The sequence below is a fragment of the Lactuca serriola genome, chromosome 3 (genome assembly GCF_051521515.1).
Source record: "Lactuca serriola cultivar US96UC23 chromosome 3, Lser_US96UC23_V15, whole genome shotgun sequence".
NCBI lineage: Eukaryota > Viridiplantae > Streptophyta > Magnoliopsida > Asterales > Asteraceae > Lactuca > Lactuca serriola.
In genome coordinates this window covers 3,736,971-3,756,915 of record NC_136410.1, presented here as the reverse complement: position 1 = coordinate 3,756,915, position 19,945 = coordinate 3,736,971, and the positions used below count along the sequence as shown (strand labels likewise).

General features: G+C 36.1%; 1 protein-coding gene across 1 annotated transcript; it reads left to right on the top strand.

Annotated features, from left to right (window-relative positions):
• Positions 1 to 980: 980 nt before the first annotated feature.
• Positions 981 to 3,028, top strand: LOC145091335 (adenine phosphoribosyltransferase 3-like). The gene is made up of 6 exons (XM_079029033.1): positions 981 to 1,167; positions 1,301 to 1,411; positions 2,161 to 2,253; positions 2,339 to 2,488; positions 2,571 to 2,629; positions 2,737 to 3,028. Exons 1-6 carry the CDS (start codon positions 1,080 to 1,082, stop codon positions 2,806 to 2,808), a joined length of 573 nt encoding a protein of 190 aa, XP_078885159.1. The 5' UTR covers positions 981 to 1,079; the 3' UTR covers positions 2,809 to 3,028.
• The last annotated feature ends 16,917 nt before the right edge of the window (positions 3,029 to 19,945 follow it).

Genomic DNA, 19,945 nt, shown 5'->3' with positions numbered 1-19,945 from the left:
CGATATCATGTCGTGTCGTGTTCACAAATCGACACAAAAATTGACACGATTGAGCATGTGTTATTTGTTTGTCGTTTTTGTCTTGTTATATATGTTAAGTATTATTTTAAATAAACTAATAGTTATGCAATATTATCTTTGTTATGTCATCTCGTGTTGTGTTTTAATTGGTTCGTGTCTTGTTAGTGAAAAAACATAAATGGTGCCGTGTCCTGTTCATATTACACAAAACCTTATCATGTCATATCGAACAAAAACACGACATGACTGCCCAATTTGACAATCCTAATAAAACTGTAGGGACCACACGACAATGTTTATTAACTACATGAACCAAACGTATACAGGTTTTGGCAGCTATCGACAAATTATAAGGACTAACCATGTAATTTTGTTATATATTAATAAAGACATTTAAAAAGTTTTAGAAAATAAGAAAGGAAAAGAGCGTGGTTAAAACTGAATTGAGCTTAATTTTTGCCTTGATATATTGATTGATAGTAATTGAAAAACATCACGCAAAATATCAGTCTTAGGAGATACTTCCGTGATATCTTCTACTATAATTGTTATACAGTTTGAAGTTACGTAAATAATTTGTTTTGATGGTTGGAAAGACGTTTGCAAAACAATAATCATAAAAAGGTTTGGTAACAATGACTGATATATATTAAAAGATTCGTACCACCAAAATAAAAAGTGGTTTACTATGAGTAAGCGACATGATCATTTGTACGTTTTATGTATTATATATCGACGTTTAGTTAGTCAAATAGATTTTGACAAATTTATAGAAGATTCATGATTTGTTATTACTTCAAAGAAGATATAAAGTTATATTCTACAAGTACAAGGACTGTTTTTGTCATTTTATCCTTTAAGATATGGTTATTTCAAAACAGCCCTCCTCATTTTGGAAAACATCAAATCGACACCTTCCGAAAGTGGAGTAAGAAACCCTCCTATAAATAAACCAATTTCCCTCCCAATTTCCTCCTGCGTGTGTTAACTCCGCCATTTAATTTTCTTCAACTGCTACTTCACACACACACACATCACCTCCATCTGAACTCTGAAGTATGCTTGCCGGCGAAAACGACGGATTTTCCGATCGTGTTAATGGCATCAAGTCCACCCTACGTGTCGTCCCCGACTTCCCTAGACCAGGTACACTCAATCTCCATTTTTTTTGGTATGAAATTCACAAACCACCGGTGTGTATCTATATGAGCGAAAATTACACACATAATCTCGCTTACATTGAAGAATAATGATCGTGAATAGAATTTATGAATCACAGGGATACTATTCCTAGACATCACTACATTGTTGCTCGATCCAAAGGCCTTCAAAGACACAATCGATTTGTTCGTTGAGCGTTACAAACAGGAGAACATCTCTGTAGTTGCAGGTAATTTTTCAAAATTCTTCTCGCTTTACCAAAACTAATACCCTTCTGGACTAAAATACTCATCAAACGTCACCTTTCCCCAAAAATTCAAAATACTTACTGAGAACAGGGTCCAATTTTGACTTTTGAGTTATACATACATAGCGTAAATGTCAGAAGGAAATTGCACAATTTTCCATTCGATTTAGCAAAATTTCAAACCTCGTTGACTATATACTTTTATCAACAATATTTTCATGTACTTTCTTGTTAACAATAGCAGTAGTGGTTGAAAGTTGATCGATAGTGGGAAATCAAATAAGGGTATGGAGAGGTCATCGATTAGTTGCTATGAATGAGTATGAGCGGCTGAAAGTGGGCTTTTGCTTACTAAAGCATCTGCATTTTCTCTCTCTTTCAAGATCCAAATATGGAGTGGGATGATGGCTCATGGCAGTTGTTGTTGGAGGAAAGCCAATGGGCCCCGACCTCTCCTAGTGGGCACAAGTTTTTTTTTCCTATTATGTTCGGTTTTATTTCATTACAATGTGAAGATTTTTCATATAACTTTTCAATGTGTATATATATAGATATATATATATATATTTTGTTTTGTCTTATCTTTATGACCTCACGAGTCACCCCCACACGCTTACACTTTCTTTTTAGGTAGTTAATCATTGTTTTGATATGTCATTTTCTGGTAATCAATTATTGTTACATAAAATAAAAATAAAAATATATAACGAAGGTAGTTTAATCGATGACAGGTATTGAGGCTCGGGGTTTTATGTTTGGTCCTGCAATTGCACTGGCTATAGGAGCCAAGTTTGTTCCTTTAAGGAAACCAAAAAAGTTGCCTGGTAAATATAAATATAAATATATAAGATCTAAAATTATAGTAAATGGATTTTTTTTTATATAGTTAAACTTATAAAATTATTTCAGGTGAAGTGATATCAGAAAAATACATTTTGGAATACGGAACAGATTGTCTTGAAATGCATGTAGGTGCGGTTCAACCGGGAGAGCGGGCTCTTGTGGTTGATGATTTGGTGGCAACCGGTGGGACCCTTTGTGCTGCAATCAATCTACTTGGTAATAATATTCACAAATTTATGAAAAAAAATATATATATATATTTTTTTTATTTGTTAAAAATTGATTATCACGTGCACAGAGCGTGCTGGTGGCGTGGTTGTGGAGTGTGCTTGCGTGATTGAAGTGCCGGATTTAAAGGTATATATGATGCGAAAGAATCTTATAAAAATATAAGTATATTAAAATTAAAACTTTTTTTTTTTTTTTGGTCTTTTTAAAATTGTTTGTATTTGTGGATTTTGTAGGGTCGTGAGAGATTAAAATTGCATGGGAAGCCGTTGTATGTGCTTGTGGAGTCGATGTTTGGACAAACATGATGATGTGATTTATGGAATCTGGGAGAAAGTGTATATTAGAGGGGTATTATCGGAAGATGGTTTTTAGTAGTAAGCTTTTGATGATAAAATCTCATACACTGGGAACGGAACACTTGCATTTTTCTGTGTTTAGTGGTAGGGGGAAATTTGGATTCTTGGAAGGAAAAATGTCGTTTTAATTGGTGGTATATTTCATAAATGCAAATTCGGTATTTGGCTATTTATGTCTTTAGTGGTAGGAAAATTAATGGTTTGTTTGATTGTGGAAAAAAATTTCCGTTTTTTAGAAAAAAATTTCAAACAAAAAAGGAAATTTTGAAAACATGTTTGGTTTGGTCAGTTTTTCAAAGTATTTTAAAAAAAATATAAAAAATTTAAAATGCGTTTGGTTATGGAAAATTTTCTAGTTTTTCAGAATTTTTTTCTAAGAAAACGGAAATTTTGAAAATACGTTTGATTGGTTTGATTTTCCAATGTATTCTAAGGAAATGAAAATTTTTAGTTTTCAAATTGTATGTAAATTAGAAAAAAATGATTTTTACGGTTTCCAAAGTTTTCCAAAATTTTAAAACGGAAAATGAAAACTTTATCGGTTCCAACCTAACGCATTTTCTAAAATTTCATTGAAAAATTGACAATGAAAATTCAACTATTTTTCTTAAAAAATGAAAACGGTTTTTCACAACTAAATGGACACTAAGAATGTGTTTGGTTACAGAAAATTTTCTAATTTTTCATTAAAATTTTCGAATAAAAATAAAAATTTTGAAAAACGTTTGGTTGATTCAATTTTCAAAAAAATCCAAGAAAATGAAAATTTTCTATTTCCCAAGTTGTATGTAAATTAGAAAAATGTTTTCTAAAGTTTTCTAAACTTTTAAGATAGAAAATGAAAAACCAGCCAGTTCCAATAAAACATGTTTTTTTTTTAATTTTTATTGAAAACAAATTTTATTTTCTAAAAACATTTTGTTATAAAATGAAAACAATTTTCCACAATTAAACGCATCCAAAATTTTAATCCATAAGTTTAGCTTTTGTTTACGGTTTGGTCTTCAAGAAGATAGTTTTTTTTTATCTTACTTTAAACTAAGTTATACCTGTGAAAATCACGGTTGTTAACTTGTTATGTTTAAAATTATTAAATAGACAAAAAAATATTAAATGTCAAAAAAATACAGCATATTGATATGCAGTTTGAATAGATGATCAACTAAAGAATGTAATTAAGATAATGTATCTCTGCTTTTTTTGGGATTCATTAAAAACCGTAAACATTTAATATGATTTTGAAACAATAGATATTATATATTTCGAAATTCATATTAGGAAAGGAATTTTTTTATTTTTAAAATTTAAATTTAAATTTATTTGTTATCAAAAAAATTATAAATATCTTAGGAAAATATCATGTGTCAAAAAAACATGCTAAAAAAGGGACATATGAAATTAAGATTTCTTTTATTAGGATATGTAAAGGTAGATTGTAATGTAAGACTTAAGAGTTGTTTAACAGAATTTGAATTTTTAAGAGGTCTAAATTTTTAAGAGGGTCTGAAATTTTAAGATCTGAATGTTTAACACACTCTTTGGTGGAACCTCCTAATTATTATACTAACATAAATGACTATTTTACATTTTTGTTCTATATGATATGTGCATGTTTGATAAAAATTACAAATAATCACACGATAACCAAATACAAATAAATAATTTCTAATCCATGGAAACATAAGTTCTTTCAAATTTATTTCTTTTAATTCATGGAAACATAAACATCATTTAATAGCCAAATGAAAATACGTTTATGTTTCTTGCTATTTTCTTGCTATGAACTTGGAGTGGAAGTTTCTATTTCTTGTCACTGAACTCGGAACTCCTAGATAAACATGAAGTAAGTTCACAAAGTTTTCATTTGATATATAATGAATTCATATCCATTAGCATCATAGACTTGTCATACATAATTGATTGCAAGAAAATGCATCATGTCATGTTCTTAAACAATTATAAAAAACTATTAAAAAACATGAGGCATTAAGACCAAAATAACTTGACAAATATAAATGTATTTGATTTTGGTTTTCATCCAGTACTACATATATATAACCCGTAATAAATTGCAAAAATGAGAAGCATGATTCAAAACTCCAAAGGTTTTCCTAAAAGGATTTGCATATTGCAATAGAGAATAAAATATGGTTCAAATTTCAATCAGTTTTTTATCAGTAAAATAAAAAACATACTTCTAAAAGATGATAAATGTTAAGATTAGAAAGGATCGAGTTTTCAAGGATTTTCGGCCAAAATGAGGCAAGAAATCGTGGTTACTGAACTGAAAAATGATTACAAAGAGAATCAAAATCAAGGATTAATATCTAATGGTGTACTAACTCAATAGACTAAATAAATCAAAATTGGATGAACTGATAATTGAGAGCAAAAAAAGAACAAATCGATGTATAACTGAGAGTTGATTTTATATATATATATATATATATATATATATATATATATATATATATATATATATATATATATATCATTAACCATTTAACTATCTTAACTATTATTAGTTAACTAACTATGATTAACTAACTCTAGTTAGCTAACAAAAACGGTTACAAACTAACTTCTAACATCTTTAGAAGCTATTGGATAATTTCTGATCACTTGCGATCTGGTTCCGATCTTCCAGGTGATTGGAAGTAGTTGTTCACTCGCGATCCAATTCCGGTCTTCGGAAGTCGTCAGAACTAATTGTTACTTGCGATCGATTCCGATATTCGAAAGCCATCAAAATGTATTACATTAATACCCCCCCACCCCCCTTTTTTTTTTCTCAAGTTGGAGGATGAGGAATCATTCCCAGCTTGGAAATATCATATACATGATCAGCTCCTAATAAATATTTTGTGAATACAACTGTTATTTGTTGTGTTTTTGTAACTTTTCTCTGATAAAATGGCAATCTAAATCATTGTGTGTAACGTCCCATTTTCACAACAAAAAAAAAATTCATTTTATTTAAGTAAAGCTTCCCAATTATAAATCCATCATGGAGAAAATTGTTTATTCCAAATACATTTATTAAGATCAGAGTAATATTAAAGCGTGTAATCTTCATTGTTGTGATGAACGTGTAGAGTCACACTTTCGCCTTTCCATGATAACCGATGATACCTAAAACAATAAACAGCTGGGTAAGCATAAAGCTTAGTGAGTTTCCCCAAAAATACCTCATACGATAAACATACAAGCATGCATCGGATCCACTCAGCCATCGGGCTGGAATACCTAGGGTTTATTGGCCTATTGCCTCAACCCAACCGCTCATCCAGAGCCTCCGTGCCTACGTCTTACAGCCGGCCCGCACCGGGTATCTTGGCCTAAATCACAAAGGAGGACCGCCTCAACCCACAACTATCATATATCAACATATAAACAATTAGGATCAAGTAGGCACATAATACAGGAAAACAACAATCATACAACGCACTACCACCTACTAGTCCTCTCACAACATAAAGTCATGCTACCAGCTACCCTCCATAGGATGAGTAACCATAAGTAAAAAATATGAGATAACCACCTGAATAGATGATCCTACTCTAGAGCCATAACCAAACAAGGAATAGCCAAGAAAGCCTAGATCAAGAGTTCTCAAGCTATCCTACATGACTAGATACAGTCCCTAGGGCACTCCATTAGATGATAACCAGCAAGTACAAATAACATATAGTTCTATAAATCACTACCGCATAACAACATCTTATATACCAGGATACCGATCTAACAGATCACTACAACATAACAACATCCTAAATACCAGGATACAGATCTAACAGATCACTATAGCATAGCAACATCCTATATACCAGGATATCGATCTAACAGATCACTACAACATAACAACATCCTATATACCAGGATACTGATCTAACATATCACTACAACATAACAACATACTAAATATCAACAATCTAGGGAATGCATAACCATATATACTCAAATGTGAGATAGGCACCCGGACACGTGATCCTACTCTAGAACCACAACCAAACAAGGAACATGTAAAAGATCCTAGATCAAGAGTCCTCAGTCTATCCTACATGACTATATACAGTCCCTAAGGCATCCCTCTACTAACAGATAACCAAAACTAGTGAGCCGACATTGGTGCCTTCGACTCATGGGTATAGTGAGGCAAAACTCACCTAAAATGAAGAAACCAAGAACACTTTGATACACTCCCTACTACACTGCCTGCTCCCACGAATCCACTAACATCAGAACCATATAAAATCTTAATCACAAATCAAAACCCTCAAGTTTGACCTAAAGTCAAACTTGGTCAAAAAGTCAACGGTCAACAGAGTCAACAAAAATCAAAGTCCAAGGCTTGTTGAGTATGCCTTACGTACTCAACATATGCCCTGCGTACATAGGATGGTTAAGCACGCCCAGTGTACGAAAATTAGGCCCATCGTACTCGAGTTGGTTCCATCCTTTTGATTAAGAACTTAATCCCTTAAGGACTTTTCACCCAAACTCAGATCTAGCCTCAAAGAATTGTCTTAAGTCATAAAGTTTCCAACCTTATGACTTTCCATGGCTAGGGAAGGTCCAAAAGCTAAAACACTAACTTATTAATCCATTAAGACATCACAACTCTTGCATGGAAGGGATAGAAGGGTGAAGATCATGTTTTTATGGTTCATAATAGCTCCATAATGGATAAAGTTTCCAACTTTATCTATTAGAATGGTCCCAACAAACAAGATCTAATCTTTAAGCCTCAAAGGGACCCAAAAGTGCATCCTTTTCAACTTAATCCATTAAGTCCAAGTATCCAACCTTCATATATGAATCAAAATGATGTTGAAATGGATAAAGTTTCCAACTTTATCCATAACAAGGTCACAAACTCTCAAGATCTAAACTTTATGCACTTAAAGTGATCAAAAGCTCATAATACCCAAAACTAGCTAGATCTAACAATTTTATCATCAAGATTCAAACTTTATACCTCTAGAAGAAAGATAAAGGTGAACAAGGTCTGAATCTACAAGCTCCAAAGCAACCAATGATTCTTCAATGATTTCCTTCTTCTCCAAGGTGCACCAAGAACACTCCAAAGCACTTAAAACGCCTTTTTTTTTCTCACAAGGCTCAATCTAGGGTTAAGATTTTAAGAGAGGGTGTTGGAGAGGTGGAGGTTGAGCATGAAGTGGGTTTGGGGAAGTTAAGCAGCTTAAATAGGACTCAACCCACGAAAACAGCGTTTGGGCACTGATCGCGTACATCCTGCGTACTTCAAGTACGCCCAAGGTACTAAGGATGCCCTATTACGCCATGCGTACTCCCCGTATGCCCTACGTACGTGGTTAACCCAAAAATCGCCTAACTTCAAACGGTCATTACTACTTCGTTCCAACTCCGTTTTCGACGTTCTTTATAACTACAGAAATGTGTTGAAGAGCTCTACAATATTATCTAAATATCTTGGACTAAAAACTTATTGAATAAAAATCCATATTTCTTGCAAGAACCCGACCTATGACTTTTCCCATTCTACCCTTCGACCCAAAACACTTCAAAGGTTTAGATCTCATAACCATCATTTCCTCCCCCCAAAAGGTCTAAAAATTACATTCTTAAGGCCCAAATACTTTACACAATCAACTTCCGGCCCATGATCCTGAATTAAGAAATGACGGGAAACAGGATGTTACAATGTGCTTGGTACGTTTACGGAAAACTAGATTTTTGGCTATGAATATTGCAGCCATGGTGTTACACTTGAAAGGAATAGGCTCAATGTCATGTATGTAACATCTCAATTTAGGTAATTTATGATTTTTATCCTAAATATGGTATTGTTTGCAAAATTGGTCCCAAGGAGCCTTAAGTGAGAATTGCACCTTTGCCTAGTACGCTGGGCATATTCTCTGTACGTTGTATATGTGGCCAAAGACCAAACCTTAATTTTTAAGGTTTGGACCTTATTTAAGCATCATTAACTCCACAAGATTCCTTCCCTCATCAGTCTTTAGCCCCATTTCGTATCTTGCAAACCCTAATCCACCTTTGTGAGCATTTTTAGCCTTAGAGTGTGTTGTTGGTGCTCTTGAAGGATGAAGAAGGAAGTGGATTCACCTTAGAAGCTCAAGACCTATTTGGATACATAAGCATCTTGCCTTAAAGCTTTATTTAGCGGTATAAAACTCTGAACTTGTTGGCTATTTCATTAGATCTTGCTAGTTGTGGAGTTTTGTGCTTTTTAGCGCCATAATCTTGGTTCATTTGAGTATAAGCTACTATAGAGTCTAGACCAAATGAGTTGTCCTTTTGGACGTTTTAGAGTTTCTATAGTGATAAAAATGTGATCTTGGCCCTTCTAGTCCTTCCATGTAAAGGTTATGATGTCTTATTGGGTTAAGAAGTTAAGGTTTTAAGGTTTGGGCAATTAATAGCCATGTAAGCCCTTAAAGTTGGAAACTTTATGGTTTAGAACTCTATTTGGGGACTAGATCTGGGATTTAGACGAAAGGAATTATTAGATCAAGCTCTTAGTAGAAGGAAAGGCTGGCAACGGAGTATGATGGGCGTACTTCTAATTATGCTGTGTGTACTCCCTTGAGACCCCGTATCTGGTTGTGCATACGCCAAGCGTACATGATGAGTACACTAGGCATACTCATCCTGAGTTAACTTGGTTGACTTTTTGACCTTTGAACTTGACCATGATTTTGACAAGTTTGACCTAGGAGTATTTTGGGTATTTTGAGTTGTAGTTGAGATTTGGTCAATGTTTGATATATAGGTGACATGTTGAGTCAGCAGTATGAGATATGACCTATTCAATTATCTTTTCAGACTGTGAGTTGAGTTTTTCTCACTGTACTTACGTGTCGAAGGCACCAATGTCGTCTCACTAGGTTATGTATCCTGATATATAGGATGATGTTATGCTGGTTATATAATAGATTGGTAGATCTGTATGATTACCTATACTTTTTGGATATGTGTTTATGTTTATCTGTTGTATATGTCGACATATTGTGTTTTGGTTGAGCTGGTCCTGCTTTGTGCTAAAGGCCAAGATACCTGGGGGGGGGGTCCGGATAGGTTGTAGGCCCTACAAGGCGGTCCAGTCAGGCCGGAGGCTTAAAGAACAGTGCAGATAGGCTATAGGCCCTGCGAGGCAGGCCAATTAGGCTGAAGGCTCATATATGTATGTTGTTATTTGTATTGATTGTGTGTGGTACTTTGGGGGAACTCACCAAGCGTTGACTTACGGTTTAAGTTTTATGTGTCAGGTACTTCAGATGATCGTGGGAAAGCGAAGGCGTGATCGTGTACATCCTCATTTTTTTATGTTATTGGATTTTGGAAATACTTTGATTTGTGATTCTTGCTTTTGAGAACAATGTTTTGTAAAAAAAATTATGGCTTTGGGATGGGTTTTAAAAATGAAAAATTTACCATGATTTTTAGGATGTTACAAGTTGGTATCAGAGCCCTGGTTTGAGAGAATTCAATGAGCATTCTTGTGAATCCCGACTCGAACTAAGGATATATACAAGTTTTCAAATTGATTTTCAAAAGTAACCAAGGAAGGACGAGATGTGTATGATCAGCCGGAGCAAGAAAAGTATACCCCAAAATACCCACACTGTAATGTGTTATGATGCTTTTGATAGAAATGCATGCTAGTGATAGGTTAGGGATCTTCAGGAATTACATGATAGAATTGTCTGATGTATGATGCCTGATAGCCTAGGAGGACTTTAGATATTATAGATAAAATTGACATCATTACTATAATTGCTTAGTGTGCACATCATAGTTGTACATAACAAAGATTCTATAGCCTGAGAATGTTTGGATTAGCCTTATTTCATGTTCCTTGTTTGGTTGTGGGTATAGGGTAGAATCAGTTATTCGACTGTCTGGGGGATCCAGTGTTACATATGATTAGCATCCACAAGCAGTTATAGGGTTGGTGAAAGTTTCATGAGTGAGTATATGAGCAGCCGGTTAGATGAGGAATGCTTAGCCACTCTCAAGAGAGAGTGAGTATAGGAAGTAAGCATATCCTAGTTGTGGGTTGGTTTCCGGGTAGTTTGTGACGATGCATTGAGACAAATACGAGTAGGTGTGGAAGGTACTATGGGCACGTACTACTAAAAGCATATGACCCATAAGCATAACAAGGAAGTCGCAAACCCCGAGGGTTTGGCCTCTCTGTGATGATTGTATAGAAGGAATTGTAACATTTTTCTGATATATTTTGGTTTATTCTTCACTGTGGTGTTCATGAGAGTATCTGGTTCTGGAGTTGGTGGCCAGGATAGGCCGGGATTGACAGATGATAGCATCCGCGAGTTGATCGCTATTGAGGTAGTTGTTGCTTTATGGGGTTTAATCCCCGAGGTTTTTGGGTCTACCACGACCGTTATTATCGAGTTGTTTAATGAGCAGTACGCTGCTGTCACTGAGGATGCTTCTGATGCAGCTATCGTGCCTGTTGTTGTTGCATGGATTCAAGGAGGGAGATCATTCTAGTATCAGGACTTTAGCAATATAAATCCCCCAAATTTTGATGAGGTCAAGGACTCGAATGTGGCGATGAGGTGGTTGTTTGATGTGGATGCTTTTTTCTTCACATACTTGTGCTCAGATGACCAGAAGGCCAAGTGTGCTCTGAACCTCCTTCGATTAGGTATGAAGGATTGGTGGAACTTGCTGATCGGTTGCTACACTCCTGAGCAGAGGACTACTGTGACCTGGGAGCAGTTCTCGGAGATGTTTCACATGATGTTTCTTCCCCTGGTGGAGAGGGAGAGGTTGGCTCAGGAGTACTTAGAATTGAGGCAGATGACTGAGATGGTGACAAAGATCACCAAGATGTTCACGGAGAGGGCCCTTTTGTGACGTGAGTTTGCTGCTACGGAGCAACCCCAGATGACTTGGTACTTGAGCATGCTCAAGATAGATATTTTAAATTTTGTATCTACCCAGGGATACAGTACCCTTGCCGAGCTCTAGGATCTTGCAAGGAAGAGGGAGATTAAGATAGAGACCCCGAAGAGGGAGCAACATCAGGCTCTAGTTTAGTCTCATCCTGCAACGAAGTGGTTCAATCCCGCTTATTTGCGGTTAGAAGTCCAGAAGGGCCGCACTTATGGCAAGTGTGAGAAAGTTCATGAGGGTGTTTGTTGATATTTTTCTTCAGGCTGTCACGAGTGTGGGAAGGAGGGGCACTATGCGAGGGAGTGTCGCCAGCATGTCACAATACCGAGTACTAGGATTTGTTACCATTTTGATCAGGTGGGCCATATGAAGGCCCAGTTTCTCTTGCTTGTTGTCAAGCTGGTGCAGGCTCCAGCCCCGACTACTTTGAGGATCATGGATGAACACCACGGTAGGGCACAACCCCCAGGAATCGAGGACGTGCTTTCCAGCTCACAATGGAGGAGGCCAGGGCAGCGCCGGGCGGCGTTAATGGTATGTTTTCATTTATTATTCTGTCAATTATTTTTATGGTATGCTTATGTTATGATTCTGCTAGGTACCTTCTTAGTGAGCTCTCTTCCTGCTCTTATGCTTTTTGACTCAAGTAGAAGTCGGTCTTTTGTGTCTTAGTCTTTCAACATGAGTTTTGACATGACTCTATGAGAGTTGGAGTGTCTGTTGTGAGTTTCTATCACTAACGGACACAAGGTTTCGACATCGAGCATTTATTGAGGTTGTGTTTTAGAGATCTTCGGGGTGCCTTACCCGATTGACCTGATCCCTATCCCCATGGGGGTGTGTGCTTGATAGTGGGGATGGACTGGTTGCGCAGGTTTAGTGCAATGATTGATTATGAGGATCAGCGGGAAGTAGTCAAACCCCATGTGGCAGAGAACTGATTATTTATGGAAAGGGTACTAGAATTTGATCAGCCTTTTGTTCTGCTACCAGGGCTCGCATATGTGGTAGACACCCGGATTGGAGAGGAGGTTTTGGTTTTGAATGTACATGTGGTTAGGGAGTTCCTAGATGTGTTTTTGGAGGTATTTCCCGGTGCTCCCCCTGAGAGGCAGGTTGATTTTATGATTGATTTGGTCCCAGGTGCAACCCTGATTGCTAAGGCCTCGTACCAGTTGACACCACCAGAGATGTAAGAGTTGTCCACTCAACTTTAGGAGCTATTGGGAAAACAGTTTATCGGACCGAGCAGTTTGCCATGGGGAGCACCAATCTTGTTTGTGAAGAAGAAGGATGGGTCTCATCGCATGTGTATTGACTATCGGGAGTTGAACAAGTTGAAGGTGAAGAACCGTTATCCACTTCCACGGATTGATGATCTATTAGATTAGTTGAAGGGTGTATCTTGGTTCTCCAAGATTGATTTGAGGTCAAGGTATCATCAAATGAGGGTTAGAGAGGAGGACATGGAGAATATAACATTTCAGACCCGTTATGGTCATTCCGAGTTCATGGTGATGCCATTTGAGCTCACCAACGTGCCTGAGGTATTCACCGATTTGATGAATCGGGTATGCAAGCTGATGCTCGATCAATTAGTCATTGTTTTTACTGATGATATCTTGGTCTATTCTAAGACCAGGGAGTAACATGAGGAGCACGTTCGAGAGCTCCTGGGAGTTTTAAGGTGGGAACAAATTTATGCCAAGTTTTAGAAGTATGAGTTTTGGTTACGAGACGTCCAATTCTTGGGGTACCTCATTAACCACAATAGGATTCTGGTCGATCCAACCTAGATTGAGGATGTTACGCAATGGGAGGTTCTGAATTCTCCCTCGGATTTCAGGAGTTTTCTGGGTTTAGCAGGGTATTATTGGAGATTTATTTAGGATTTCTCCAAGGTTGTTGTACCCCTCACTCGTCTGAAGAGGAAGGGCGTGGATTTTCATTGGGGGCTTAAGCAGTAGGTTGCATTCGAGATGCTAAGACAGAAGTTATGTGAGACCCCAATGTTGAATCTCCCTGAGGGTGTCGAGGATTTTACTGTATATTGTGATGCATCTATCACGAGTCTAGGAGAAGTTCTTATGTAGTGAGGGAGGGTGATTGCTTATGCTTCTCCGGAGCTGAAGCCGCACGAGGTGCGATATCCTACGCATGATCTGGAGTCGGGGGCACTGGTGTTTACCCTCAAGATTTGGCAACATTATCTGTATGGGGCCGGTGTATCATTTACATGGATCGCAAGAGTTTGAGGTATCTCATGGGTCATCTGAATCTGAATATGAGACAACGTAGATGGCCTTGCGTGATCAAGGATTATAACTGTGAGGTTCTTTATCACCTGAGAAAATCAAATGTGGTCGCTAATGTTTTGAGCTGCAATTCGGCTAGTTATTCAGTTAGGAGCTTATGTATGAGGATTTGGATTGATTCACCACTCTGCATTTGATTAGGGAGGCTCAGGCCGGAGGAGTCAAGAAGGATAATTAGAAGAAGGAGCGAATTAGGGGTGAGATCGACAAGTTTTCTACCGACAACCGTGGATTGTTGACCCGGTGTGGTCACGTTTGGGTGCCGGATTCTGGTGGGATAAGAAAGATTGTGATGGAGGAGGTACACAAGTCCAGGTTTTTGATACACCTTGGAGCCACCAAGATGTATCGGGATCTATAACTTAGTTATATGGTGGTGGTATATCAAGAGGAAGTTAACCTAGTATGTTGAGAGGTCTTTGACATGTCGGATGGTCAAGGTTGAGCATCTGAGGACGCATGGAAAGCTTTAGCCCTTGTAGGTTCCCACGTGGAAATGGGAACAAATCACCATGGATTTCATCACCAAGTTACCTCCTACAACCAAGGGGTTTAAGGCAATTTGGGTGTTGGATTAGTGTCTAAGACCATAACTATTTTGGTATGTACTTGACCCGATGGTGCATGGTCGTTTTGGGTTGCCTTCACCAAAGCAACTTGATAGGATGATTGATGGAGAGAAAGGATTAAATATGATTTATTAATATATTATGAGAATAATATATTAAAGGAGAAATCATATTGTTTAATTAATATTAGTCAATAATTAACTAGTAATTAGTTTTGTGACTAAAAGAGATTAATTAAACTTAAGGGACTGGAATTGTAATTATAAGATAATTGCAATTTGGGCCATAGATTTCCTTTTATTATAAGGTGGACGAATTCTATGGGGGAAGCCCATATGAAATCGTCCAAAGGCTTTAAGAAAGGGCTCCATGGGTTGCTTAGGGCTTAAGCAACTAAATTAGGGTTTCCATCTTAGATAACCCTAATTGCCTCACTATATATAGATCCCTTAAGGACCAAAAACGTGGCTAAGCCTCTTGCTAGGGTTTTCACATGGTTTTGGCAGCCTCCATCCTCTCTCCTCTTCATCCTCTTGCTTATGGTGTTTGTGAGCCATTAGAGGAGTGACACTTGTGACTCTAAGCCTTCCAAAGTCAATTCAAGGAGGAATTGGGATTGTTATTACTGCATAACAATCAAGGTAACATCTTAAACCTAATTATATGTTAATATTGATTTCCATATGCTAGAATTAGGGTTTATAGTCTTGGATTCAAAGCATGTACAATAGAGAAACCTAGATCCAAGCATTAGGGTTTGTATGAGCACATAGGATGTCTTATGACCAAAACCCATCAGTGGTATCAGAGCCTAGCTTGGTTTCAATTGTATTGATGCATTGCATATCTAGAAAATACGTTTTTTGGGTTTCTGTAGGCTGGACTCGCCGAGTCCATAGCTGAACTCGCCGAGTCCAAGGTGACTCGACAAGTCCAGGCTTGACTCGACAAGTCAACTCGTCAGATGGAGGTTATCTCGGGATTTCTTGTTGTTTTTGAATTGGGATAGTTACCTTATCATGTTAGATCAATATTAATCCTATTATATGATATATTTGACTATAATTTTGATCTAATTGAAGATATTTATCAGTTAATAAGATAATTGTTTCCTTATAAGATAATTGATTAATTATTTTGACTAAATTGATAAATTGTTTTGCAAGAAATCATTAAACAAATCAAATATGGATAATTATGTGATTAAATGTTAATTTAAATTATTTGTTATTTGATCCTTGTTGTTATGAAAAGTTTCATATTTTTCCCTTTAGGTTTTATAGTTTAAATTTGAACCCAAAAGTTTTGTTGTTTTGAAATTTAAATAGTTAAAACCCTAATGTTTTGAAAAAGGTTTCAAAACTTGCCCTCAAGTTTTGGAATTTAAATTTTGATTAATTGTTTAATTTTGATGTATATTTAAATTCTAAACCCTAATGTTTTGAAATGTTTCAAAACTTGCACTCAAATTTTGGAATTTAAAAGTTGATTAAAAGTTTAATTAGGAATGTTAAATTCTAAAACCCTAGTATTGTTTTGAAAAAGTTCAAATCACATCCTTATGGTTTTATTAATTAATTAAGGTGTATAATTAAAGGAGGTTTAATAAATCCATAAAAGTTTTGGTTTACAATTTAATTGAATTAAAGGTATAATTGTTAAATTTGACCACCTAATATTTTAAAAGTATTAAATACACCCTATACTATATATATAACATTAAAAGTCTAACATTATATATATGTATGAGTAAAAGTCAGTCTTACCGTTAGTAGGCCTCATTCACGAAGCTGGTCTATGAGGGGTGTTTAAGGAAATTGCCTATAAAATGGCGATTGAATGGGTATCCACTCTTACTCACCGCACTCTTGACTAGTGGAGGGTCGTTAGCCGAACGGGTAGGATAGGACGAAACCTTCCATTATAAGTATAATGAATTATCAAAGTAACTAAATGTTTTTATAAAATTCCCAATCTTAGTTACTTAGGCAAAAGTGAATTGATGCAATTCCATGAAATTACACTTTGTGCCCTTGCGAAGACGTTAGTGGAGCGTGTGTGGTTTACCGGCACACTAAATGGTTCTAAGCAAAGGTAACAAAGGGTGATTCAATGTTTGTCATAGTTTGGTGGAGCGTGTGTGGTTTACCGGCACATCGAATAGGTGACTGTAACATGTGAGGGCACCATGTAAGTTTGCATGGTTATTCACACCCGCTTTGTGATCCTCGGCATCCCAGTCACAAACAAGAGGGGCATATCGAGATTTAAACATGCCATTGAAAGTTCAATGAATCTCAAAGGATCTAGGAGTTTTCATAGATTTAAAACTTAAATTTCTTTTTCGTGGTGGAAATTAGTGAATCGTCATTCACTTACCTTCAAATATTCTGCAATTAGGGTTACGGCATCCCTCTCCCGAGTTGTATAATGTTGTGTTGGGTCCTAGCCTTAGTATCTCATTTGGGTGATTTACTAAGGACTCAATCTATTAACTAACTTGAATTTGTTTTTCTCCCGTTTTGTAGATGTCAAAGTTCGACAACTATGGTTTTCCCAAATCCCGTGGAACAAGCTTTCCACATGAAGATGGTATTCCACGATTCAATCGAGGAACAAGAAATCATGCTTCACTTCCTCCTCCTCCTCCTATTGTTCTCCCCAACCCACAAGATCGAAGAATTGAAAGGTTCAATATCACAAAAACCCTATTGGAAATAAAACATGAAGATGGTAAACCAGTGTGTGCCCACGTTCTAGGAATGAAATCACACATTGATAGGTTGATAATGTTGGGTGTGTCATTCCCAGATGAGTTGGCTGTGAATTGGGTTTTGCAGTCACTTCCTGAATCATATAATGAGTTCAAAAGAAAGTATTATATGATGGATCATGACGACAACCTCATTGACCTAACTTACATGCTCATTGCTGCTGAATCAGAAATGATTTGGCGAAGCAATGAAGCGTATTTGTTGGGAAAGTCAACCGGCCATGCTTCCGAGGACGTTCTAGGAGAACCGACCTGCGTTTGCTGCCAAAAGAAAGGGCGTTGGATACAAGTCTGCCCAAAGAGCCTGAAGAGTCTAGAAGATGGGAGAGTCAAAGAGTATGGCTGCGCTTCAGGTAAAATCCACTAACTCCATTAAGTTCCTATTCATTAATTCTTAATACATAATGTAATAAGATTGCATTTGAATGTTTTACAGGATCAGTGAAAAGAAAGGAAGCTTGGTGAAAGAGCAAGATGAATCTAATCACAAGGAATGGATCTTGATCGCATGGACTTGAAGATTAGATTTTGAGCTTAGATAGTTATGATAGAGTTGTTAGAAAATTTTCTTTTGAACTACATAGTTTTCAATGGATTTTGCATTGTAAGGACAAATGTTTTCCGCTGCTTTTATAAATAAAATAAATTTTCGTTTGACTTATTTATTTATTTGTTTATTTCCTTGCAATGAAATCGTTATGAAAATTGGTGTTTGCATATTTCTACAACAAATGGATATGATTCTTATTTATGGTGTTTATGGAAAAGTCGAGAATTTACCAAATAGGGAGAGCTTCTCATCGCCCAAGTTTCAATTGGACAGAAATTTGGAATCATGCAACTTGGTTGCACGATGAATGAGAAATTTCATATTTGGAAATTAGACTAATTCATTGACAAAGTGTCAAGTGAAGGACTAGGAGATCGAGTACACAAAGTTGTGTGCTGATCAACTTCACCATAAGAGTAACAAAGATATTCGTCATGATTTACTAAAGGTTTAGTAAATATGATTATACTTACAAGATTAAGTGTAATTCTGAATTGATTAAAGGGTTTAGATCAATAGCAAAACGAATAAGAAGAATCAAGTAGGCAGAAAGATAAAAGTTTCTCCATTCTAAGAAGAAGGGAGAGTACCTTTTATGCTTTATGATAGGTCTTAATGATTAAGAACCATATCTCAATAGATCCTCTAAATGAGTCTTAGTACAATTGTATGTCTAAGAAGAGGAATCAAGAATTGAAAAAATGGTTAAATCAAGAAGTCAATCATACTTCGTTCCAAAACAAGTCTTAGAGTTAAGATTGTGACAATGAGTGACAAGTATTAAAAGGTTTATAACATTCATCAAATGTGGAAAGTTGTGATGTCTTGGATAAGACAAAGACCAACTAGGACCAATTTATGAAGAGTTTGATAAAAACTACACTAACTCTTGAATATTTGTTTGTCAAGAAATGTTTATTGACAAGAGAATCTTATATGACAAGGAGTAAGTGGTAGTCTTAATGGTCTTGAAAGGTTTCAAGAAAAAATCAAATAAACCTTATCGATCATCACTAGCACACGAGTTGAGGTTTACAACCTATCGTGTTGACATTATTTTGTTTCTGTGCTGTTCCAATTGAGTTAATTATGCATGTGAGTTCTATGAGTTCTCATTTTGAACGCATAAAAGGCAAAGCACCTTAATCAATGAAAGGTACATTGATAGGAAAGGGTGAGCTACTTAACTGCTTGGAAGACATGGTGGGCAACTGTGCTACCATAAAGCAAGAAATCAAGATTAAGAAAGATCGGTCCATATGAGTTTGAATTTGTCGTAAACCTTAGTTTCAACAAATTCACATGGATAGGAACACATACACCGCTCAAATTTAAGTGTCATAAGATTTCCTCCTTCATGAAAATGATTGTGAGGAAATGCTTTCACTAAGAAAGATTTAAGAAGATAGTGATTGTAGAATTGCATTCTCGAATTCGATTATGGTTACGGTATCCCTTTCCATAATTTGAATTGTGAGGTTTGGCAATTAGTCTTAATTGTTTAGACACACATATGAACTATCGAAGGCAAAGGTGTATAAGTTCAAGAAACCTTGATAAAAGATTATCAAAGCACTAAGTATTAGAAACATGAACTTAAGAAATTCAATAAGCATTGTTTTTCTGAAAGTTAAGATGTTTATGAATACATGTCAAAGCTAGTGGGATCATAAGTTTTATGTTTTATAATAACCATCATGATAGTGGGAGCATAAATGTTATGATTGTATGATTATTAAGGCACGTATTGCAAGTTGGCAATATTAATTATAGAAAACAAGAGTTATACCTTGCAAAGTAGTAAGGGTTATAAAGTTGTTTTGCTATAATTAAAGGAGAGAATATTATGCTTCATTTCAAATCTAAAGGATTAGGTTGAGAAATGTTAATAAATTTAGTCAAATGTACATAGTGTGTTCTTAAAATTTCGATTATGATTACGACATTCATC

Bases quoted from the DNA above. Each gene is read 5' to 3' on its own strand.
- LOC145091335 (XM_079029033.1), top strand. From the start codon at position 1,080: ATGCTTGCCGGCGAAAACGACGGATTTTCCGATCGTGTTAATGGCATC. The intron at 2,489-2,570 runs GTAATAATATTC...TCACGTGCACAG, and splicing joins TGCTGCAATCAATCTACTTG to AGCGTGCTGGTGGCGTGGTT. The intron at 2,630-2,736 runs GTATATATGATG...TGGATTTTGTAG, and splicing joins TTGAAGTGCCGGATTTAAAG to GGTCGTGAGAGATTAAAATT.